Source organism: Platalea leucorodia, assembly GCF_965183815.1.
Source record: "Platalea leucorodia genome assembly, chromosome: 3".
NCBI classification, from domain to species: domain Eukaryota; kingdom Metazoa; phylum Chordata; class Aves; order Pelecaniformes; family Threskiornithidae; genus Platalea; species Platalea leucorodia.
This window is the reverse complement of record NC_138825.1, coordinates 52,570,351-52,596,423: the sequence shown is the minus strand read 5'-3', so window position 1 is coordinate 52,596,423 and position 26,073 is coordinate 52,570,351. Positions and strand designations below refer to the sequence as shown.

The window sequence follows — 26,073 nt, the reverse complement described above, 5'->3', positions numbered from 1 at the left end:
ACTAAGTTCCACATATGTGTGCATATGTGCTCTGAAATCAGGCATGCAATTCTCCACCTGCCTCTCCTACCATTCCACTACTTTGATATTCTTTTCATTGATGCCACTTTTGGAATGGCATCTCTGTCTTGTTAAAAGCCATCCCACAGTCACAATCCAAAATCCAAAAATATCTCCTCCCAGATGAACTGCAGGTTCTCAGACCTTTCACTAACAACCCATAAGGCCAATTGTCTTCACCTTAATGATTCTCCAGGCCTTCGCAAATCTGCCTTCTCTTTCACTTCATCTGGTTCTTGTGCAATACCATGACTTAGTGATTTAAATTTTGGGTGAGAAATAAAAACAACTGCATAATGCTAATATCTGCCTCTGTTCTACAGTGTGTTTCAAAGTGCAGAAGAGGTAATAGTACCATAGCTATCTGACAAACAAATACCTATTCCAGCTATGTCCTTTCAGAGACTGTTAGCTGAATGCTCACTGCTAGCCACCAACCAGCGTGACACATTTATTCTGCTGTTTCCTTTACAGAAACTGTTGTGAAGAAGCAGCATGATGCTCATGAGAGGAAAGAGCTTCATAAAATCCAGTGTGAAACACGAGAAAGCACCACCAGCGTATATGACTCCTACAAAGACCATATAGGTAAAAACAAAAAGGCAACTCTAGAGGGAAAACAAAGGGAAGCTTATGTCCGACAGGCACATTTTGCCACATGCAAGAACTACAGAATTTCCAGCAGAGCAGCAAGAAATGAAGCTGTTGAAACCAACCTGGAAAAATCATCTTTGTCTTCCTACAAACTCATAAGAAAGCGTAAATGTCATGACTGCATTATTGAAAAAAATCCCAACCTATTCCAAACAAACTTGTCTTCCACAATGCCATTTCCAGAAATTGCTGAGTTATGCTTGTGAGATTGCTGTGAAAGAGACTGAAATGAAAAACTGGAATTTTTGTATCATAGAATCATAGAACCATAGAATCATTTAGGTTGGAAAAGACCCTTAAGATCATCAGGACAAACTGTTCATCTAGCACTGCCAAGTCCACCACTAAACCATGTCCCTAAGCACCACATCTACCCGTCTTTTAAATACCTTCAGGGATGGAGACTCAACCACTTCCCTGGGCAGCCTGTTCCAATGCTTAATAATCCTTTCAGTGAAGAAGCTTTTCCTAATATCCCATCTAAACCTCCCCTGGTGCAACTTGAGGCCATTTCCTCTTGTCCTATTGCTTGTTACTAGGGAGAAGAGACCGACCCCCACCTCGCTACAACCTCCTTTCAGGTAGCTGTAGAGAGCAATAAGGTCTCCCCTCAGCCTCCTCTTCTCCAGGCTAAACAACCCCAGTTCCCTCAGCCGCTCCTCGTAAGATTTGTGCTCTAGACCCTTCACCAGCTTTGTTGTTCTTCTATATGGACAAAGCCTGGCAAACATTACCATTCTGGATTACCTGAATGCATTATTTGTAAAGAAAGTCACACAATAGCAAAAAGAGTGAAGGTTTAAGCATAGGTCTATTACCTCTACAGAAAGGTACAGCAGGAATGAAGAATCGTATTTCTGTAGGATCGTCATGATAATTTTTAAAAAAATATGTAACAGGAATTAGGACATCAAAAAATGTATTAATTATCATTTTAAGTTTCCACATAAATGAAGAACAACATCCAAAATTGTAAATAATATTGACTGCAAAAATTGAAAATCAAACATCTTGAAAGCAAAATTATGTTAGAAGTGGTAATTTTTCTATATTGTCCAGGCTAAGATCCCACGGCTAAGATCCCACTCTTGCGTAAATACATATTTCCATTCATATTGTTTTTTCAAGCAGTATTCCTGAAAATAGATGAGACATAAGTATCGTGGTTTACTTCTTCCGTTTGAGACCTTCCTGACAATCTTCCTAATGATGATCAGCTTTCTGTGGCTAGGCAAGATGTATGGACTACTGTCTGCTTTTTCTTTTACAGAGTAGTCTGCAAAGCAGCAAGGTCTAAGAACAACTTAAATCATTGTATTTCCTTCAGCGCTTTGGTGGAAACTGAACTCCAAAGGAGACATAAAATTTACAGCTCCTGAACTCATAGGTGCAAACCTGAGAGAGACTGTACCACCAATACAGGTATTACTTCTGATTTACCATTCACAGGGAAGCCCCTTACAACATGCTGTCTGGTACTGTATATATATAAAAATAGAAATCATTGCCTTAGTGAAGACAGCAAAGATAAAATTTGTTCTGTGATACTCAAATTCATTCAAAGGGATGCATATTAAGTAGAAATATGCTTAACAAATTCTCAGAATAGCAAGCGTAGTTTCTGGTGATTCAATTCCTTTTTGAGCTTTCACTTGAGAGAATTCCTGGGAGCACTCCTTTGCAATTCCTAAATGGACCATCTGTTGTAATAGAAGAATTTTTAGAGAGTTCATGAGGAAAAATGTCACTGGATTTCTTTCCCTGTATCCTGACACTGACTTACAACCTCTGTCCAGACTCATACGTATAACCCTACAGTATGACTATACACTGGTCCACCACTTTCCTTTTGTAAGTATGAAAATGGTCCTATAGGTTCCTGTTGAATCATACAGATTTAATTGTATTTTAGGATTCAAAAAGAACTAACAAGGCAGCTGTGAGGTCTTTTCCCTTGCAGTAAGAGGAACAGAGATTTTTCAGTGAATATAGTCACAAACTGGAGTTTGTGGTAATATTTATTTCTATCCAATCCCAATCCCCTTTGCTGAGCAGAGAGACCAGGTCACTGTTTCTACAACAAAGTCACCAGAAGTGCTGCAAGGATGCAATTGTTTCTAGGTGTTACTCATTTGTCATCTGCTATGAAGTATCTCTAGAAAAATTAGGTCATCCAATCAAGGATGGGAAACAAAACGTAAGCAGGCCAAACTGAACAGTCAAGGTCAGTTGATCTGCAAGCATGCTGAGCAGCTCAGATCAGTTTGGGGTAGACAGCTGGATCAGTCCATGTTCAAACTCAATATTTTTATGCAATTTGGGAAACACATACATTTCAGACACAGACAGGGGTCCTAAAGATATGATAGGAAATGCAACCCAGCAGATACTACACTTCCCACACTGAGACAGGATTCCAATGCCAAAGCTGGATCAGAAATATATATTTGAAATGATGCTTATATTGTATACGTTTCATATAAAATGAAATATGAAATACATTTTAAATTTTCATGGCTGTTACTTTTACATCAGAAGGAAATTCATCTCCATTTTAGAGAAATATTGCCACTCTAAGAATTTTAAATGGAAGAATTTTTCAGGGAAGGATATTTTTACATTGCAAAATAAGCACTGCTGTTGATTTGCCAAAATGGTCTGAATCAAATCTCTGACAGTAATGAAATGTTTTTCATTTATCTGTTCAACAGTTTACCTCAAAGGGCATCATAATATGACTGGACCCTCCTTATTTTGAAATAAAACAGACTTCATCTATATCTGACAGCTAGTTCACATATTTTCTAACAACGATAAAATTGATGTTGGTAGGTATTAAGATTAATTTATGATAGACAGGCCGTTCAGGGATGACTAGGACTTTCAACACAGATCTATTATGATATGGCAGACTTTAGGTGAATGCAGTTCAAAATAATGAAATGTATTGTGGGCAGTAATCACAATGGAAAGGCTTTGTCTGAGATGTCTAATATTGAAGAAATCAATCAGATGAAAGATTCAGTGATGTGAGACATATTGAATAGGTAAAACCTGGATGCGGGTAGGAAACTGTTAAAAAGAGCAAGTGATACTCTTGACTACAATATTTTACAATCTGTTGAGAAAACTACTTTCTTAATTTGTACAGAATAATCACACTAAGACAGTAGATACACATAGCTGCTCAAATTCAAGTGGAATAGGCTGCATACTTGTCCCAGATGACTTGCTATAAGTAAACTACATTTAGATTAAGGAAAATCTTTGAAGATATTTTTAAGTGTTTGAAACTAGATACACACGAACTAGATAAATGTCTCTAGAACTTCTTGTAATGTACTGTAATGTGTTCATATGCAAGTTTAAGGTGAAGTTTCATCTTACAAATTGTTTTTCTTAGTTACAATTTATTTTCAATTTTCATTTTTTGCAGTTTGAAATTCACTGTGAGTTCACTGAGGCAAGCATAAAGTGCCCAGCTTGTATTAGTAACTCCACGTCTCTTAAAATGCATGCAAAAACAGAAAGCGTAAAGTACTATCATTATGTTGTGCAGCTAAACAGCTGTTCACTTTTTTCTCCTACACTGACTTTTCCATTTCTAGAAGAGTGCCAAATGCCATTGCAAGGGTTCATGCAAGACGGAGGTTTATTTGCTGTTTCTTTCCTGGAGACAGCATTTTTGTTCTCCCTTTCTGTTTTTCAGTATTTTTCTGTATTTTTCTAAGATAAATGCCACTCGACTACAAATATCTATTTGCTTTTAGTATTTAAAAAATAGGAGGTATCAATATTAAGGCTGGTACCAGCAGTATTGGGTCTTATGCTTACAAATGAACACAGTAAAACTTCACTAATCCCTCCCATTTAAGAAGTAAAATAACAGAGGTAGCAAAAAAGCTACTTCAAGTAGAGCTCAAGAAAAGTCCAGGTGTCAATTAAGCAAGAGTGAAGTCTCATACTTGCATTCAGACCAAATATGCCAAATACATCAGCTTGATTATACTGCAAATAATAGTCAGTTTTGCTACCACAGCACATTCAACTGTTATTGTCCAGAAAAAACATTCATTGGCTTCACAATTACACCAATTCTTCCATGATGGACTGCAGCCTCTCATCCCAGTGACAGAAAATGTGTGTGAAAGACAGTGCGAAACCAATAGAGAACAACGGGGATATTAGACGAAGAACCTTCCAGTTCCCACAAGGCATTGCTTCAGCATTTCTTAATAGATTTGTAAAAATTTATCAGATAAAATATTTTGGATCCCTCATTTTTAATGAGAACAAGAAACGTAGAGATAACAGCTACTTTAAACTTTTTGAAAATTAAAATTATTTTTGAAAGGGTTTTGATGGAAAAAACTGTGGTCAGCCTGCTTTCGGTTTTGGTATTTTCCAGTTTTGGAGTGCTTGACTTTTCTACCCTCACAGTCTTTTGCTGAAAACAAAAAAACTTCATCTATACAGTACCTCTTATAAATTGTGTGGTATCTCAGGATATTCGTTGTGAGATAAGGTTCAATTACAGTAATTTGTACACTAATGTGAATATGCGATTCACCTCCTTAATTATCTGGAATTATATGCATATATGTATTTATCTATAAAATATATAAACTAAATATATAATAATTAGTTTAAATTCTACAACTTTTATAGGACAATGATTTCAAGTGTTAAATATATGTATCTATATATATCTATAAAAATAACTTGAAATCATATACGTATATTTAATACTTGAAATAGTTGTCCTGTAAAAGTTGTAGAATTTAACAGCTCCAGCCAGGCACTAAAAACCAGAGAAACAGCTAACTTTTGCCCTCAGTGAAGCTGCTGATCATTATTGAGACATCCAGAAATCTGCAGCTGTTGAAGTGATATTTGAGATAAGTCTGCTTCCAAGATAAGATAGCAGGTGAGAAAGATCTGGAAGATTACAATAATTGCCAAGGTCAGCCCTCATATACCAACATGAAAAGATGTATCAAGTAGCAAAAGCACCTCTGCTTGCAAAAGCGGTCACCCAGAATGGCGGCTGTAGCTTCTACAGCTGAGTGCAAATCTGGGAAATTAATGGAGCTAGAGAAGCCAGTGCTACTACTGGCATAGTCCTGGGAATGCAACAGCTACCCAGAAGCAAGGGCAGAGTTGGCAAGTACTAAAATAATTTACTTCTTGAAGTGATGTTGAACCTCTGCAGCCTGCTGTAACAAAATACCTCTCACCATCCTTGTTTTTTAACAGCTTCAGCCCATTCATTCTGCCTTCTGAATATATGTATGCATTCATTTTTAATTCTCCACATGAATCCAATCACTGTTTCTGAAAATTTGCCCTCTGTTTTCTGCCAGCTCTCAGGGGTAAGCTAATTGCTACATGTGACAACGAGGAAAATATTTGTCTGCAGTGGCAGGTAAATATGCTTTATCTGAAGAGCAGCACTATGAAGAGGAATTGTGACAGATTCTTGCCTTTGTTGGTTAAATATTTATTTTAATTGGCAATAAATTAATTTTCCCCAAGTTGAGTCCACTTTGCCCATGACAGTAATTGGTGAGGGATCTTCGTGTCTTTTTCTTGACCCATGAGCTTTCTTCCTCCTGTTCTTCCTATTTTCTCTCCCGTCCTGCTGGGGGGGGTACTAAGCAAGCAGCTGGGTGGGAGTTTGGCTATTAGCCAAGTCTAACCCACCACACAGGGCTATCTACAGGGAAGATTTTGCACTACTCTAATATCTCTTGGGTATATCATAGGGGCCACAGCAAAACACAAAGTCTTTTTCCCCAAGTCCAAGAAGAATTGCAGCTGAGGAAGGTTACAGAGGTATGTTTTATACTAGGCCACACAAACAGAGTTACTCACTCTTTATGGACTTGGGAGAACTTGACAGAATAATTATCCAGTACCTCTAGTTTTGGGTATCTCTTTATCTTCTCGCTATTATAATAACCATCTTTTTCTGAAGTCCACACCATATGGAAAGCTGATTATCTGTATCTTTTTTCTGCAACTGACATGAAACTTAACCTTTCTCCTCAGCCTCTGTTGCCACATCTTTCTGCCTTAAGTTCATTCATTAGCTCATGGCCACAAGTTTGGCCAAGATATCAAGCAGCAGGTCAGCTTGACCACGTGTCAGGAAATCGAAGAGAAATCATCTTCTGGAACAGAAATCTCATTATACTTCCCAGCCCAAACTCACTTGGACTCTAGGGACCTTACAGTTTAACACTAATAATAAATAAAGCTCCATTGGTTTATTTTTAAAGAATGCTGTTCTTTAAAGGGATAAGAAGGGAGTTTCATGGCTACCCCACACTCAGAAGCACAGAATTCACTGCTGGGAAAAGACAGCAGCTGCTGTTCCAATGCTGCATCAGTCTGGGCACGGATGAGCAAGAGCACTGCATTCGCCTTGCTATGCTATTTTTCCTTTGTTGACAACATCACAACTGTGTTCCTGGAAGCCCTAAGGGACTACTAGGAGCTGCTTCAGCTGCTCAGAAGAATAATATAAAAGTCACTTTTTTTCTCCCATTTTTTTATTTATTGAAAGACAGCTTATTTGTGTTAAAAGAGCTAGGCACAAAGGGACCAGGATGCACTGCCAGCCGGTCTTTATTCCCACCTATCTCCCATCATTCCATGTGTAATATCTAAAAAATAGGCATAAAAACAATTTTAGAAGTGGGAAGGACAAGATCAGACATCACTATGTCAGAAAAGATTTTCTCACACCGACTGAAATAGATGTTAAGGACTCCTGATAAAGGAAAGGTCCAGAAAGTCTCAGTTGGCCTTTCTTTTTTTTTGTACCCTAACCTTACCTTCTGCTAGCAATGCACCACTTCAGTGCAGCACCCTGCATTCAAATACTAGATCCACGGTATCACATTGCCAGCTGTGCCAGACTGTCATGACTGTGATGCAGTTACCCATAAGAGCTACACATATAAAAAGTATATATACTTTGCAATATAGGCTAATAGAAAAACATGGTTTTCCAGTGTTTAAACAATAATAGCACACTAATATCTTTGAAGCAAAATTCTATAATACAGATCTTTATTTGTCAATTTAGGTTGCAATATCAGCCTCTCATATTAGTGCCTGTTTATTTACCCTAATAAGCTGCTACTTCAGTAAACAGTTAAAGATTCGTTGATGACTGCTACAATTTCTCTTCAGTTTTAAAGGGTTCACAGGGCTAGCATTAACAGTGTGATACAATATGTCTGTAGGCTAAATAGATATTATCAGTAATCTAATTTTTTTTTTAAATCTGTTAAAGGATAGTTTAGTATTGTGGTTTTAAAATGTTATGTTTAATTTTAAAATGTTTTGTCTTCTTGAACTTTAGCTTTCAAGATTTTTTCTTTTTTTAGTTGCTCTGACAGATATTTTGGAAGTCAATTAATACATTAAAATCACATCAACATGCAATCTGATTTTTAACAGAGCAGAAGACAAAATATTTCTTCTCCTGCAGTATTCATTATTTCATTTTCTTCTTTTAGAAAACTATAGAGCAGTCATGCAAATCATTATATCCTGCAGTAGTAAAGCTACAGTGATTTTATGTTACTATACACAGTGATGAGATCTGTTTTTAATAAAACTGTATTTTGCTTATTCCCCCCCACCCCCCAAGTGATCTTCTTGATCACAAACATTTCTGCAATTCACAGTTGTTTCCAAATAACGGCTCAAAGGTTTCCCTGTATATATAGACATGATAACAACTGAATATTGTTTGGGGGAAAAACTTCTAAGGATTAATGCATTGCAGGTGTTAAACAGGTGAATGCAAAGAAGGAGTTACAAATTTCCCTTCCTAATCCACTAGCCATTTTATTTAGGATATATGATTGGAGCCTGTCTTGGAAACAAAACTAGGAAAGAGAACTTCTAGCTGAGCCTTGCTTGATACAAGTTGTAAAAACTCAATCTGCTCTTTGCACATTGATGCTGAAGAAGCTGAACAGATGTTTTGCTGCAACACACAAAATACGCAAAAGTACAGATTCGGCTAAAGACGCTTTTTGGGAAACTGGCTTCAAACCCATTGTGCCAGAAAGTATATAAAGATGGCTTTTTCCAGCAAAGTTTGATCTAATTACAAGAAGAATGGAGAGCCAATTTACAGTAAAGCACAAGATTACAAAGAACAATGAATAGGAGAGAATATTTTTTTTTAATACAATATTAAAAACCATAACTTAACTGATACATTCCCTTAGAGAACATAAAATAAGTGCTAATTGTCCACCTGGGCACACAACCTTACTTTTTTCTGTGGAAGAATCCACTTTGATCACTGCAGGTCCTTGCATGAACAGCTACCATTTTGGCATGGTAAAAAAAATAGCCAATTAGTTTTCAAATTACCTTTTTTCAGTTCCATTCAATGGGTATGGAAAAAAACCTGGAAAAATCCCAGTTTGAGAATGATCTCTTGCTTTTGCTAGGTGTGCGGAAATGCTGGCAAACATTTCACAGTTGTGAAGCCGACATTTACACAGCATTTGCAATTGACAATTGTTTTGATTTTTTTAAACTATTCTGTCTACTCATATGTCATTATAGAAGTAGTACAGAAAATAAAGAATACATGCTTGCTTAGCCCTAACTTCTATCAGAAATGTCTTCTCAAAATTTGTAGGGCACTTACCTTCACAATACTGTTACAGACTGGCAGTACTATTCTGCTCATGGGGACCTTAGACTTAGATGAGACTATGCAACTTTTTGGAGGTCATAGAGGAAGTCTATATCAGAAAGGGAACATGAATACAGGTTTTTTTAGATTTAGGCCGGTGACTTAGGCACCATCTTTCTCTTACCTCTCCTTGCTGACATTGTTTATAACACCTGTGGCAGTGGGCCACAGATGGGCTCTAGGTTACACAGACATTTGTGATAAAGAGAGGGGTTGAAGTCACAGATCTCTATTTCCAGGCTGAATCATCTTTTCTCAGTAAATATATTAAAAAAAACCCTGTAAATAACTTGGAGATTCATTCTGATAGCACGCATATAAAATAAATAACTGTGAAAAAAAGAAAAGGAGATAAATCATTCCTCCTTTGCAACTGATAAGGGATTACAGTGTCTCCAAAGTCTATTTGGTTTTATTCACTTCCTTTCTCTTGATTTTTGTGCTTTGTCCCTGTCCTTAACCTATGCCCCAGAGAAAGAGTAAACAGCTGCTAACAGTGCCAGTAACATTCAATAGTTCATGTTCCCTCACTCCTTACCCAGGCTGAAGTAACCACATTTGGTATGCATTCCACTCTGCAGCATCCTGGAAACCTGCAGTCTGAACCCGTTTCTCAATTTAGCAGCAATGCACTCTGAACAGCAATATGTTACGGAGACAGCTGGTTTACCTTAGCCTTTTACCCTCTTTTAATCTTTTAGTGTTCTGCGGCCACCCTCATCTACTCTTGGCTGCTGTAACCTTTGATCATGTATCATATTTGTAGTATTCTTTTACATTACCTTAACCTTCTTGTTGTAAAGGGTGAAGGCACTGTGATTAGCATTAGAAAGCAAAGTAATCTAATATTCCAATTAATTCAGAGTTTGGAAGGAAATCTGCAGGTAAAAGAATGTGAACCATCTTTGACGTGTATTTAAAAACAAAACAAAAGCAAAAATGAACAAATCTTTAAATGTATAGCTCCTTATTACAGAATTTCATTCATACGTGTATATATACATATATGTACATACAAGTATATACATCTATACATCCACGCACCTGCACAGACGCGCAAATGCACATGCACATGCTCACAAACACAGACACACACACATACTCTGTTTGCACATGCAGTCACAGAAGAGCAAAATGTGTGTTTTTTACACAATGATTTGGTTAGAATGATCATCATGGCAAGGAACAAACAGTAAAAATAGAGAAGGAAGCAAAGACTCTATTTAGAAGTTTAGGCAAACTGGTCTCAAAGTACAGAAATAAAAATGGCTGACTTTGCAGTTAATTAACAGAATTCAGAGAAAAATATGGTAAAGTACTTAAATTAGTTATGCATCAAAAGTCTCAAACTTTTCGGGTCTTAGGATACAGTGTCTTTGCTGCTCTTTTGGTCCAGTGAAGGTGGAGAATCATATGGATTTCTCTACACACATTAAGAATTTTAGCAATATAAGATGTGATATTAGCAGTGGTTATATATCTGATTTTACTTAGTAGGATAATTCTAATGCAGTTCTCCTAACTCTTGTGTTCCCAGTGATACATCCAAAGGAAAGGGTTTCCAAAGAAAGAAATATTTGTACTGCTGTACTGAACTAAGCATATTAATTACACTGTAAGGTAGTCTAGTATGGTTAGACTGCAGCAAAGAAGACATAAAATTTGATCTCCTTTAAGCTTGTTTTTGATATGCTGGAGAAAGAATAAGTTGTGAATAAACACAAATGTTTGCTTTTTTTAATATAAATTTTCTATAGAGAGCAATATGAATCAGGAATAGTTGGCAAATAGAATTTACATTTTAAAAATTCAGAGCATGGTCCTTTTTCTCCTAAGGATTAAAATTATCAAAACTCATTTGCAGCTTTCACATTATTACAGTTTGAAGCAATGTGTGAAGATTCAAGAAGCACAACGAGCATGTACGAAATGAGGTGAATGTGTGTCTCTTCAGCATCTGCTTAATCGGTAAAAGAAGTTACCAGAATTTTGCTCATTAATCAAGAATCAGGTGACACTGTTTAAGTTCTACCATTGTTAGCTTATACTGTTAGACAAAGTTCTCAACCCTTCAGAGATAGAGCACAAACATGATTATGAGTACATGTAACACAGAACAGTTTTAAGCCTGAAAATCTTAAGTATAAAATTTAAAATTCTAATATACACTCTGGAATCTCAGAGATAAGCCCATGTACTATATTTCAAATTAAATGCTAGCAGTAAAAAAGAAGCAATTTGTGTCCTAATAATGTCTCTCTCTATTTCTTATTTTAGCCTGACATCTGGTATCACAGCAGATTTCTGCCACCTGCAAGGTCAGGAAAACGCAGACATCTCAACACTTACTGACTATAGCGAGCATTATTGCAAAGATTTTTGTATGGGTTGGATGGCTTCTATTCTTCCCAAGTGTCTCACATACATAAAATAATAGCTATGAAAAAGGCAGTCTTAAAAAGGTAGAAAACTGGAAGCCAGCATTAAAATGATCCTCCTGGTTAATGAAAGAAACAATTATGGCATCAAACGCTCTAAATGCAACTAAGTCAGAAAGCCATCATAAAGTCAGACATGATGGCTTCATAGTTTGTTACTCTGCCATGGTATGTATTAGCCGACACCTGTAGAGGATGCTGTGTGCCAAGTATAGCTGTAGTAGCTCGGCAGTATATTGTACACAACCTCTGTATCATGCACAGATCCCGTCAGCCTAAAGCCTCACGTGCAGATTCACCTCCCCGGCTCCTAATGAAACACATCATTGTGCTACAAGGTATCTCAAAAAACCCAACAAACTTACACACTTCTTGAGCAAATAAGTTTCTGAGTTCATTAAGCTTAAGAAGCCAATTGTTTCCCTTGCCATCTGCTAACTTATTATATCCTGAAGACTCGCCTCAATCTCATGCACCATGGTTATTGGAATATCATCTGTCCACCTGCAATACTGATTGGTTGGAATAAGAATATTTTTAGACACTAATTAGTAAAAAGACATTTAAAAGAGAACTCTCCTGTCCTTGTGCTGCTGTTCACAACTCTTCAGCTGTGGACTACCAGAAAACTCAGCCCCACTGAAGCTGCAGAGACAGGAACAACCATGATAACGGGGTAGGCAGCCAAGCCTAACCTGGGACATAAACTGACGAATCAGACCATATACCACAGTCACATGAGACTTCTCTTCAGAATATTGCTTTCTTTCCTGTTCGGATAGTGAACTTCCTGACCTCCATTTCAGGATGATATGTAGCTCTTTCAAAGTATATAAACAACAGAAATAATTCTTCTTGTTCTTCTTTTAAAAATACGATTGTCTTCCCAACATCATTTAATAAACATATACTTTAAAAGTGTATTAAAATCCCCTTTCCAATATCAAAGTAAGTAATTTTTCAACTGGTATAGCCACTTTTTTGTTTTCTCACAAAAAAATGACTTCTAGCTCATATAGACCCAATAGGTCAAACTAATTCTTGCCTAATCACTGGAGCCTGGCAAAATTACGCCAGGGGAGAATTTGGACCAAACATTTCTGTCTAAGACACACCAGCAAGAAGACACCTAAACACTGTAATCTATCCCATATTTTGCTCTTAAGCTGAAATCCCCCAAAACTGTTTCTATGCAACCAGTTTGACTCTAAATATGTACAAGCCTGTAACGATTATGAAAACAGGATCACCTTTTGGAAAGCAAGCAATTTTTCATACTACTGGAATGAAAGACACTGAAGAATATGTGCCCATGATCCATCCTGGCCAAAGCCTGACAAAGGTAATTCAGCCATAGAAAATATATCTGAAGTAAACATAGTTTAATTTACTGAGTTATTCTGAGTTGCAGTTTTTCCATTCTCTGTTCCTGCTGCTTGATATTTAGCTGTAGACAGAACTGCTGTACATCCAGATGGACAAAACAGCCTTAGATTATTATTATTTTTTTTAAATTCATGTTACTCCTTGCTCGGCCACAAGAGGCATATAAGAAAACCATAGCACACCTTATATGTTAGTATCATTTGTTATTCATAGTATTGTAGTAACCAGATGCCTCAGTCAGGGAGGTTCACTGCTGTTCTAGATAAAATCAAAGGCAGAGGCACAGATGGTATTTCTCTTGAGGAGCTGAAGAACCAAACTAAAGCAGGATGACAGAAATTAGCATCCTGAGGTTTGCTCAGAGCTCGGGTTGGATCTCTTTGCCATCTGCTGCCTGCAGGAGCTGCCCTGCAGTTGCCTGCCAGCACACCACCGCAGAAGCCCCACACTGCACTGTGGCAGGAGGCATTCCTGAATCCTGTTGCCAGCAGAAGCGGCAGTGCAGAGAAGACTGTTGTCCCTATTCTGCAATTCACTGCATCAGTTGGAGAAGTTCTCTAGACTAGTAGTTTTAAACATAAATGCCTGAAGATTACCATTTTGTTAACCTGACAAATAATCCGACTGATAAAAGTTGTGAAGATATCTAAATCCCGCAAGAGTAAATGAGATCCTCAAGAGTTCAGCAGATATCAAACACACCGCTTTCTTCAGCGTTCCCTTGCGAGCCCATAGCTTTGGATGTGTTGGTTCTGGCTCCTCTGTTTCACAATTATCTTACCTATTAAATGGATGCATTAAATACTCAGCTGGCATGGTAGTATGGTTTGCATCAATTATCACAAAGCATTTGGAAAAACTAAAGACAGCATAACACAACACAGCATACTCTTTAACTATTAACTCTTGCCATTTTTTACTTTGCAGGTAGATAAAAGTAAGCACACCTTCCACATGTAAAATACGTGTGGCATGTGACTGAGGATGGTTACAACTGTTCTGAAAAAGCTAATAATTCATCAGAGACTGGATCTGGAAAAATATCTACAGAGGTCATGATTGTGCACCTTTCCATAGTAGAGATAAGCAGTTACCCAGTTAAAGCCACTGGAAACTACTTGCACCAATGTTGCTAACATACGCTTGTAGAATCAGGATCTAATTTCTCACAATATCAATGTTCCAGTATCTTAGACTTCTACTCTGTGGGAACATGATTGTTTTGGGCAGGGTTTCCCCTTGGGGCATGTGTCCTTAATTTATTGCTGCAGGGTTGAGTAATGTACCCATCACAGAGCCATTCATGTTTTATTAAAATTAATTTCAAGGGAATGTTGTTTTAGGAAGCGTGTATGGGACTATTTAAATGCTTTGGCGAAACAATACCAGCAATAAGGAATAATGAAAACGTTTCCTTTTTTTCACTCCTTTTATCTTAAGACAAATGAATTCTAGCCTCAGAGTATTCTAAGAAAAAGGAAAAAAGCAATGGGAAACTCCTGCTATTTTGTCACAGTTCCTCTGATTTCTACAGAGAAAGACTGTCTTACATCACTTCTCCTGGAAGGAGTTTCCCTTTGCTAACACAGATCTTTAGGATCTATCTGCAGATCTGGATTAGCAAAATAAAAAAGTTGTTTGTGAGACATGGCTCTCCCTACCAAACGTAGGCGGGTTTTCTATAATCTCATCTCTGATCTTCACATGAATATTTCTTTTAAAGAGCCTGTTTTCAGATCTTTGCTAGGTGTGTGGGAACAGCAGAAAATAATTACTTTGTCTGGTAGATCATTTATTGTCTGAGAGGCCATTTTAAGGTGAAGAAATGCCACCTGCTATGAAGTTGTCTCATTTGGTAAGTGATAATTAAAGGCTGAAACTGGAAAGGGCAAGAGAGAAATGCCAATGGTTTCTTGGAATATTTCAGCCACTTTGAAGTGAGAAATCCCCATCTTACAAGGGAGAGGGAAAAGGAGGTGGGGGAGAGAGAGCGTGCACGTGTGGATGTGTGTGCGCACGCACACGTGTGCACTGGGTGTGGGTATGCTTAGGGAAATATTCAGACATACAATGGTGACTGTGACTACAGGCACAAAAGGCCTAACAATTTGTATGACGGGAAACACACACAAAAAGCAGTGCTATCACAAGAACTAGAAGAGATCAGACGCTTTCTGTTACACGGATAGCACTGTTTCAGATGCACACAAGACAGAGTTCATACATCACCATGTACAAGTGTACGCCACCGCTGTGGACACTTTGCATATGCACCAGATGTGGTATCAAGCTGGTCTATATAGAAGAATCTTTCATTTGTCAATGCAGCATTTTCTGAAAACAATATTTAGTGTGGTCAACAGCGTTTGCTATAAGGAGAGCAGAACTGTTAATTTTGTGATTGTGTCACAACACAGAGAAAAAGGAATAAAATTAAAGTACAAAATGACCTATCAAATTTGCTTGACAGGTACTAATTCACTTTGATCTATCCCTCACCATAATTTCATTGGCAGGGAAACCATACATATTTATAAAAGTGGGAACAGGCTGCTGTTGTTCTGTTTGTAATTTACAGCAACAAAGAATTCATTTAGAATACCATACTTGAAGTCCCAAGGTGACTCTGCCGTGGTTACAGGCCCCCTGCTATGCAGGATACCTAACATAATAAAGAACAAAGCAAAACAATGCTACACTGAGACCACGGCTCCTGGGTAATCAATTCAGGTATTTACAGCTGAAACAATAGCTCTGTGCAAATCAGCATCATTACTACAATTTGCTGATAGAAACCCCAGGGAACTCAGAAAGTGTCTGCCTGCAAAGCAGCTGATTAATCTGAGTTGCTTATGTTTTGTTAAAGCGTTATTGTTTCCCATCATAATCAACAGTAAATGATTGTTTAAGAAAAGGGCAAGGGAAGTGCAACAAAATGTGCAAGACACACATCTCTTCTACCATTTTGGCCTTCCACATTGCTCAGCAAACGTATCTGTCATGAAAAGGAACGAGGCCAGCTTCAGCCTTGCGTACTGTGAAGCACCATTACCAGGCTCACCTGATTTGTGTTTTTTAATGCTTGCTTCTAAGCTCACAGACTTTTGAAAAAACACAAGCATGGACTCAGCAAGAGTCAATTTAATCCATCTACTGCTTCTTGTCTTTTTGGCACATGTACAGGGCTTGCTGTCTCCCCATTTTGGCTTTCCTATTGGAAAAGCAAAGCAAGGAAAAAGCAACTTCATTGGCACTTTCTCTCCTTCAGTGCTCTGTCTGATAAAGGCAAGGTGTCCCACAAGACCGCATCTTTCATACATAGTGGAAGAGACTCTAATTCTGCCTATTTGTGTATTTCCTTAATGTTCTACTAACATAAAGAAAATGGGATTTAGGCACATTTCAGAATCTTCCTGCTCAGAACTAGCAATTCACCTTTAAGAGAGGATGAGGCAGACTGACTTGCCTCGTCTGTCCATGAAAACCCCCTGCCATGAAACCGAGGTGTACGACTATTCACATCAAGTGTGAAATGCACCTAACACTGATTTCCAAGCGGTTGTTTAGAAAACATTGGAAGCAGAAATTACTTCTTCAGTGAGGAATGTTTTCAACACTTCCCAAAATAAAATCCTACAGAAGCTTGTTTTAAGAATGTTTCTACCTATAGGGAAATTAGATGGTCTAGCTGATACACCATTGCCTGTAGCACTCTCAGAGTAACAGTTGTTTAAACTTGCTTTTGTCTCAGCAAATGAATAGTCACTATCCAACTGTTCTTATGCCTGCTGTAGGCTGCTCCTAAAACACCTACCCAAAGAGGAGACAGTTGTACAATGTCCAAAAATTTCTGCATTTCATGTTAGCTATGAGTAAATTGCTTTTTAAACTGAGACACATCATATACCTCAGTCACTAGTTTGTTTTCATAATGAATATGTGAGCTGCTTCTTCTACAGTTATATTTTTCAAAAGCACCTATTTCATGTTAATTTGCTGACTGATAAAGAGTATGAGACCAAAACAACAGAGAAAACCATATTATGAGCATAAACTGAAATTCTTAGAGCATTTTCAGTATGGATCCATTCCATTGCAGCAAGCAGAACTCTAAGGCAAGGAGAGAAAGTCTGGAAATGTCATCGCAAACTAGGGAGTTCTGTCTTCTTCCTATAAAGATGATGCCAGGCCCAATTTATATGGACTTGGGATCTGAGGAATCTCTAGATACTGGATGGAGCTGAAGAATACTGCAAAGTGCATGGGGAGTCTCTTCACATCTGAGTAGTCAGGTTCCTTAGTGAGAAGCTGAAACATTTTTCCTTGAAATTGGAAAAGTATATTCTGAAATCTTACTGCTGTGTTTACGGGATGCCCCTATGCACATGCCCAACAACTTTGGCACCATACAGAGTAACACAGAAATGATATTTCTTTAGACACTGCCAGCAGCAGCAAAGCTCCTTATTCAGTGACACTGTCTGACTGCACTTAATGGGATCATATCATGAACTGATAATGAACTGAAGTGTAAGTTTCCGTGAGAACACATATCTGAAAAGTATTTTAGAAAATAACAAAAAGAATGCATCCCTAACAATAATCTAAGTTAAGAAACAAAACGAGATCCTTTTTTTTAAAGCCTAACAATAACTTAGCAAGAAGCCAATGACTGAAGCAAGTAAGGCACCCAACTTCTAAAATACAGGTGACAGCGATAATATTTTGGGGGGATACTACTAGTGTTTGAGCCCATACTTTGAATGGGGTTGCAAATCAAGTCTCATGGTTGCTGATTTCTAAGTATACATTAAGGGTAAAAAAAAAAGAAAAAGTCTCCTGTTTGTAGAAAGGGCAAGAAATAGGTACTGCTGTGGGATGTACAATAAAAAAATGAAAAAAGAAAAAAGATATACACGGTAGCTTTGTCTCCATGTCCATTCAGTCCTCTACCGTCTGTTAAACTAAAAGTGCACACATTCAGCTCAATCACCCAAAAAATTACAATGCTTAGGAAGTCCTTTGTATTTTCATTTTGGAACATTATAACTAAACAGGCTGAAAAAGAACTATTTAGTTTGTTCCTTATATAGACGGGATAACTTCAGAAATAGGGTTGTTCAGGCAATGGCAAAGCTTTTTTTCACTGTGTTATTTGCTTATGCTTTGAATAGCTTTTCTGATATTTTCCTGTTTGATAGATGATCCATCCAAAGCATCTACCCTTCTCCCAAAGAGATACAGGTAACTCAATTATATCCCTCATGATTCAACCTGCATTTTCTGTTTCCTGCTTTCACTCACTCTGCATAGTACTTTCCCACAGAATTACAGAGAGATGAAAGCTCCTGCCATTCACTGCTCAAGCATAAAACTATGCTATCTCTTTTGGTCACACTTCTAATACAAAATTGTCACAGAACTGAGCTTTCAGAATTGCTGTCCAACACTTAGAAGTATCAGCTATTTAGAGAAACAGATTCTTGTAGAAACTTGGAAGCGGTAAAGAGCAGAACTCAGTTCAGTTCAGACAGGACATACGGTAATCTTAATTTTGTTAGTAAGTTAATTTTTCAAATGAATGGTCAGTCTCTGCAATGAATCTCAAATGTACATGGGGCAGAAGAAATCTGTCAAGGAAGGAAAATAAAAAAAAAAAAGATGGAATGAAGTATCAAAAAGTGAACAGAAGCCAGACTGTGCACAATCTCCACAAAGGTATTTATTGAAGTAAACCGTTTTTGTGGATCTAACAAATGAAATATGAACAAATTTTTTGTCAAAAGTTGTTACCTTGCAGTTGGTCAAATTTAGCCCCAAACCCAAATGCTACATGCCAAAGGAGATTCATGTGGAAATAATTCTCATGCACTCAGGGTAAATAGAGCTACAGGCAGTAAATAAAAGACAACTGCGATTCAATTCTAGATTCAAAGCATTATACTTTTAGTCCCAATCACTTCAAACAACATAAGTCTCTCACAAAATACAGAGAAACAGGAGAACAAAATAAATAGAGAAAACAAGTCTAGGATGACAATAAATAAAAAGAAGTCAATCCAGCCCAGAGAAGTAGACTAAATGAGAGAAAGAAAGGATGAAAAATTAACAGATTACAATTTTAAAAGAAAGCATGCCTATTGTTTGGAAAACAGGACTGAGAATCACCAACTAATATTGTTTTGGTTTCCCTCCCCCCTTAGAATATGTCTACCTCAGATAGATATGGCCTGTAAAACACACTGAAGTCCAACTGCTACCTCCTTCTCCAACATTTAATGAATTCAGAGAAGTAAAATACCATCATCTTCAGTGATGGGCTTGGCACTTGTTCCATGCTTTATATGATAGTGCAACATTAAGTACTGAGCAGAAAGATTAGAGTGTTTTTGAAATACTTAACTTTTAAAGCACACAAGAAAAAAATTATTAAGAATGGTCAAAGACTATATAATATCTAAGAAACAATTAGGTAAAACGGAGTACATGCAAATTCAGAGTGAATAATGAAAAAAACCCTCAAGATGAAACCTATGAAGATGTAGAATAGGATATTCTGCAAGTCCTGTTCTCAAAAGTTGTTTAATCTAGAGAAAATGTCATGGGCTTTCTTACAGAACAATCATACATGGAAAGATAACCTTGATAACCTTAATGGGTTTTGTTTTTTTTTTTTTTTTCCTTTTCTGAGCAAGATGTAGCTAAGCCTGGTATAGGATCAAGTTTGGGATATAAAAATGGCCACAAAGTAAGCAGTACAATTCTGTAATTGGCACCAACCTGGCTGTAATTATGGTCAAGAGAATGATCTGTCAGGATAAAATGTAAAGAAGTTCAAAAATGGTTGCAGGGGATCAATCTACTTCAGTTCTGCTTTTTCGGGGTACCTTGTCAAACATTACCCACACTACTTAGCAGCATCCAAGAGCTATGAGAATATCAGCTTTATATTTGACTCAACTATCAAGCACTTAATTTCAAAAGCCTTTACATTCCAAGGTAAATATCTCTCTATTTTGGTATTCGGTTAAAATATGCTGTGTGAATTATTTATTTTACCCTCTTGAAAGGCAAAAGTATTTCAACAGTCATGAAACATCTCTGATTGTCAAAATATACCTGTAGGTCACAAAGTAAGCAAAGCTTCAGCCACGAAGCTGTGTTTTCAGAAGTTCCCATGAAATTATCTCTTTACCTAGAAGGCATCATTAAAAGAGATTTAGAAAAATAGAATAAAATAAACAAAAAAGATTATTCTGAAGGCGGGAGTTGAGAAGTTTTTAATAACTCACCCAGCACAGAAAATTCATGTCATTGCCATTTAAAATCATGACAATAATAAAGCTATACTCATAAAATCAGCACATAAAATATTTCACTCTATAAACCTTTCTAATTGCTTTTTTTTTTTTTTTAAATCAAACAAACAAAATTGAAGGTTGCCAATCAAATACAAATAAGCTAGAGCTCTGGGGTGCTGTAAAAAAGGAAAAACTTGCAGACTTCAGAAGAGATTAAGTCAGGACTTTCAGAGTAGAATGAGTTAGAGAGGTACTTGGTACACAGAGGGTGAACATACTTAGGCAACAAAGCATCAAGAAGTTGACAACAGTGAAGCAAGCTAAGGAAAATAATATAACTTGAACCAAAACTGTTACGAAGGTCTGAAATTTTCTGTGGAAAGAATGTAACATCACAGTGACAAAGACAACACTATGGTTCCCTGGACAGACAACTATTTTTCTGCTGTTTTTTCATGGTAATACCTCAAAACTTTAAACTGTTCACTTTAAAAAAGGAAAAATAAACACCGGGGGAAATACTAGAACTCATAAATTTCAACAGAATTAAATAGAAACAGGTGGAAAAGATGCATGTTAATAAGAGAAAAATGAAGTAGTTCAGTTTCAATTTTAATCTGATCAGGGTGGCCTCCATAAAGGTTTCTATGGAGGTGTCTCAGAAGACATAGCTGGTGGCACAGCTTGCTGTCACCTTAAACGGAGCAATGTCTTTTGGAAGTTTATATACCAAAACCAGGTTTATAGATAGGACTTATGTTTCGGAAGTTGCATAGATGACAAAACTGAAGGCCAAGGTCAGACCATGTAGTTGCTTCTGGAGAGGAGAAAATACACAGGCTTGATTCTAAATGAATAGAAATATAAAACAGGCTTACTGAAGGGCAACGTTAGGTACCTCAACCCATGCAAAACCCTTTGTTTCTGCACCAGTCATCTGAGACAGGATGAATCCTGAGCAAATCTGCTCGTGGTGACTGGGAGGATAACCTCCCTAGCATTCAACCAGCACGTTAGAGCAATACCAGTCAACTTCAAAAGATAACAGGATTTTGTCTGCCACCTCATATAATTGGTATAATTCCAGAAAAGCATTAGTTTAGGTACAAACCGCACCACTGCTATGCAGAAACCACTTGCAAATTTGCTGCAACAGGGAAGGGGGAAAAAAATTAATGCCATCCAAAGAGCAGCTATGAGATTATCGACAATAATTTCAGACAGTAAGCACATTTTCAAAGGTGGCATTGATATAACAGCCTAATAAAATACTTAGACACTATTGATATGCAGGCAATGCTGTAGTTTTAAGCTTTAAAGGTGATATGAAGTCTAAATGATTCCCAAAGTAGGTATTAGGTTTTTTACTTCCCACACTAAAACATAGTCATACAAATATGTTCTATCTAAATGTCTGTGCTGAGTTTCCAGCAGACTAACTCCATATCCACAGCACAAGTATGCTAGCATGTCTTAAAAGATCTGCAGAGGCAAAATGGATACACATTTTTGCAGAACTACATCTCATCAGGATTAACCATGCCTCCCCAAAGCATGAGGTCACATAGTATAGTTGCCCCTTCACATTCTAAACTAACTAAAGATGAATTATTTATAAAAAAAATTCTTTTTTTTTTTAGTTACTCAACAAATCAAATAAATTTATTCATTAGATACTGCCATTGTAACATCCTGTAACCAGAGATAATGGATTTTGACTATTGATGTGTGTTCAAAATCGATTTCATAACTAACAAATTTATTTTTCTTTAGGTTGCTCAGCATTGTAACCATGAACTGTCAATTGTGTATAAAAATATAACTGAAAAAAAATCTTTCCCCTGTCTTTAAAATCCTTTGTATTGGCAGCACAAGGATGCTGGTCTTGATTTTTTTTATCTCCTTGTCTGAATTGTAAGCAATTTTGTCCAAGCATCCAGTTTTTCCAACAAATATTTTCTGAGTACTTCCTATTAAGATATATCAAAATACCAAATGGATCAATCTCTTTTTACGGAAAAAATAGTATATGAACTCTCTGCACTGGATCTCAGACCCAGAATCAAAATCCTACCCATGGCAGCAGTTAACATCCTCACCTGAAACTGATGTTTAATCCCCAGTCTGACAGGGGGAGACAGACCTTAGATCTTTTAAAGCCAGGGAGAAAAACACTTTTATTTGCAACCTGCTCCATGGATGCTTTATTTGATTTACTAACTTGTAACCAGAGATTCCTTTTCTCTATGAAGTAATTCTAATAGTGACAATTCTTATTTGAAAAAGCTACAATTTTTCTGGAACCTGAACATATACCCTATCTCTGGCCGCACTACAGGGCTTGCTGGTTGCTTGCTTTTTCCAGCAACAATTTGCAAGCAGCAAGCCAGCTACGTTAGCTGATTTAGTGCAGTCATTCCAGTTTTATGCTAGCCCCACTAGTAGCTGACCAAAACAGCAAAGGTTGTTTAAATAAAAAGTCTAAAGACTGCAACCATTCATACAAACTTCTCTAGTTCCACTTATATCTACAAAGCCTTCTAAAAACAACAAGCTGTTCTGCACAGGGAAAATTATCATTTACCAGGGAGGGACCTGCTGTTAAGAAAAAGTAGGCTTCCTCACTTTCCTTTATTGCAAGTCACACCTGCAAGAAGGCAAGCCAGCAAACCTTCCAGAATTTCTTTCTGCATGTGAAGGAAGCAACTGGCGTAATCAAACCCAAACTGGATACTATCACATTCCTTAATAAAAAAAAAAAACATCAGGATATTTAGAGTGTCAGAGTCAAACCGCAGTGTATGGCAACCTGTACAAAATGCTCAAACTACTCATTCCATCTCGCAGTATTCAACAACACATAACCACTGAATGACTCCATTTTAACAAGAGGTGTCAAAGTCTCTGAAGAAACCCTATGCAGGTGTAGTGATTCCAGATATTTGTGTTCTCCAACACTGTTGACATTTTCCTTTTTATTTTTTTTTTGTTTTGTAGTTGTTGCCAAAATTTCTTTTCTTCTCTGACAAGCACTGAACACTGAAGCTAAGAAAATGATAGTATAAGTCAGGATTTGCAAAGTCTTTATTTATTTTACTTTGAACAGGCAGCTACTGCAATGCCAGTTACACAAGTGGTGTTTCAGAAATCCAGAGCACAAAAGTGGACTGTGTGTCAATGCTCATAAAATATTTAATCTAGAGGCAACTGAGCCTAGACCAAGCTGTTACTTCTCTGGTTTCTGTTAGCTACATGGCCATACCTTTTTACAAATCATTGACTTCATGCTTACTGTACTAACTAGCATTGCTACCCAAAACTAATTAAACTTAAGAAAAGTATACTGTCACAAAACTAGCAAAGAAGGTTTATATATCAAAGAAATATGACGTTGTATGGAGATCAAGAGTTATTTTTAAAAAAAGGACCAACAAAAAAAATGTCCCAACAAGGAAGGATGGAAAGTTCCAACCTTTAGTTTCCAAAATAATTTTGTCTTTTAAGCTTCCTTATTCCCACTAACAAAGTAATTCTTGATTGTTCTTCTGCTTCAGGTCCTGAAATCCATCCACCAGGAGACTGACAGTTACCCCCACTGAGATTTTGCAAGTACCTGCTTCTGTGGTATCTGTGCACCTTTGTTCCTGGCTCTCAAAATTTAGATATTCTGACCTAACTTAGACAAGGCAAGCCACTAGAGAAGAAAAAAATTAGTAAGGAGCAACTGAAAAAAACCCTAATGTCAATAAGCCTTTGCTTTTCTATTGGTATATTTAGCTACTACTCACATGTTTAAAGTTAAATACATGTTTAAATGACATGCTGCGCTAGCACTTGGGTACTCAGAGCTTTGCAGAATCAATCTTTTATTGGCATCTCATTATGTGCATAGTAAGAAAAGCCAAGCTAAAGTAACTGTGAAATGCAAGGTTAAAAATGAAACTTTAAAAATGAACCGAAAATAGATCCTTTTACCTGTATGATATTTTTCACTCCTGCACATAGTAAACAATGACAGATGTCAGTAAATGCTGAGTGGAAAATTTTCTTTTGAGATTACCATTTTTACGGAATACTCTGCCCAAGCTGACAAAAACTACTATTTAACATTGGTATTTAAAATTGAGGACAATACAATACTGACCAATCTGCTTCATACCAGATTTTTTTAAAATCTTCTTATAGTACGTTTCAACTACATGACTGCTTACCGCACATATAAAACATCTAATAGAAGATTTTTCATTTAAAATGAAAAAATGAAATAAAGACGCTTGCTGGTATCAAAAATGTCCTCCTGCACATTCTTGACAGATCTAACATAAAGCTTGCTTTCTCTTTTTCCTCCCCTTTTTCTTTCAATCTAAAAAAAAAGTAGAATTCTTTGCAGAATCTAATAAACATAGGAGGGAGAAGGAGAGGGACATGAAAAGAAAGCACTACAAAGTATATTCTCCTGGCTTCCTTAGGAGCTTAATACAATCTTATGAATCCTGTGGAAAAGGAAGAAATAACATATTCTTACATCTGGAGAAGAACAAATAAACTAAAAGAGGAAAGGAACATGAACGCTGAGTAACAGTATCCTATTTCCTGATCAGCAACTAGAATCTGAAGGAATGCTCACTTTTTCTGTAACGTATTTTGAAATGCCAAAAATATTGCCCATCATGCTGAGAAAAATACTCATTTTCATCAGAAATATTTTTGTATGTTTTAATACTAGTGTTAATACTTTAACCCTTAGACAAATACCATCTGAACTGCGAATATCTATAATGTATTTTCTAGAAAACAGGAAGCTCTAATACGGTATGAACAAAAAAATATAAATATCTCCCTGAAAACAAGGAGTCATTACAAGGCATCAGGATAAACAGCAAAGTGAAGGATAAAGCATATATAATACATCTTTTTGTGTGCATACAGATTAGCACAGATCATCAGAAAAGATGGCAAATGGTAGAGGAAAGAGCCCTCTCTAGTGATACTCTGGTTCTCATGACTCCAGACATTTCCAGGAACAACTGTCTTAATCTCACCAAAAAAAATCTGAATATTCACTATTACATCTGCTTCCTATGACTATTATAAATCCCACCTCACACAGACAGATTGATTAAAGATATTCTATGACTACTTTTTGGATGTGTAGATATCATGCAGAAAAAGTAGAAGGATTAGACTGGATGAGTCTAAGCCATGACTGAGCAAAGCACATACACCTGCATTAAAATCCTGTTGATTTTGATGGCATTATTCAGATTCAGTAAGCTAAACACAGGTTCAACTGCTTCCTGAGCTGTGGCCACGATTCAGGTCTGAACGTTCTGCAGAATCTCAACCAACCACAGAGACACTATCAGCATAAGGACATCTCTATAGAAATATTTTATTCCCTGCTATTACAAGTAACACTAAACATTGCATTAAATGAAAAACATCAGAGAAAAGAAAATGATTTCTCAGTAGATTCAATTTCTGTTCTTTTTCCCGGGATGGG

At 37.0% G+C, this 26,073-nt stretch overlaps 1 protein-coding gene across 1 annotated transcript in view; it reads right to left on the bottom strand.

Annotated features, from left to right (window-relative positions):
• The window catches only part of PRKN (parkin RBR E3 ubiquitin protein ligase), a gene marked incomplete at its 5' end in the record, with an annotated part of 628,924 nt that overhangs the window by 331,347 nt on the left and 271,504 nt on the right, over positions 1-26,073 (bottom strand). Inside the window, 2 exon segments of the mRNA XM_082305465.1 lie at positions 15,872-15,918; positions 15,922-15,931. Coding sequence (XP_082161591.1) covers positions 15,872-15,918; positions 15,922-15,931 — 57 coding nt within the window.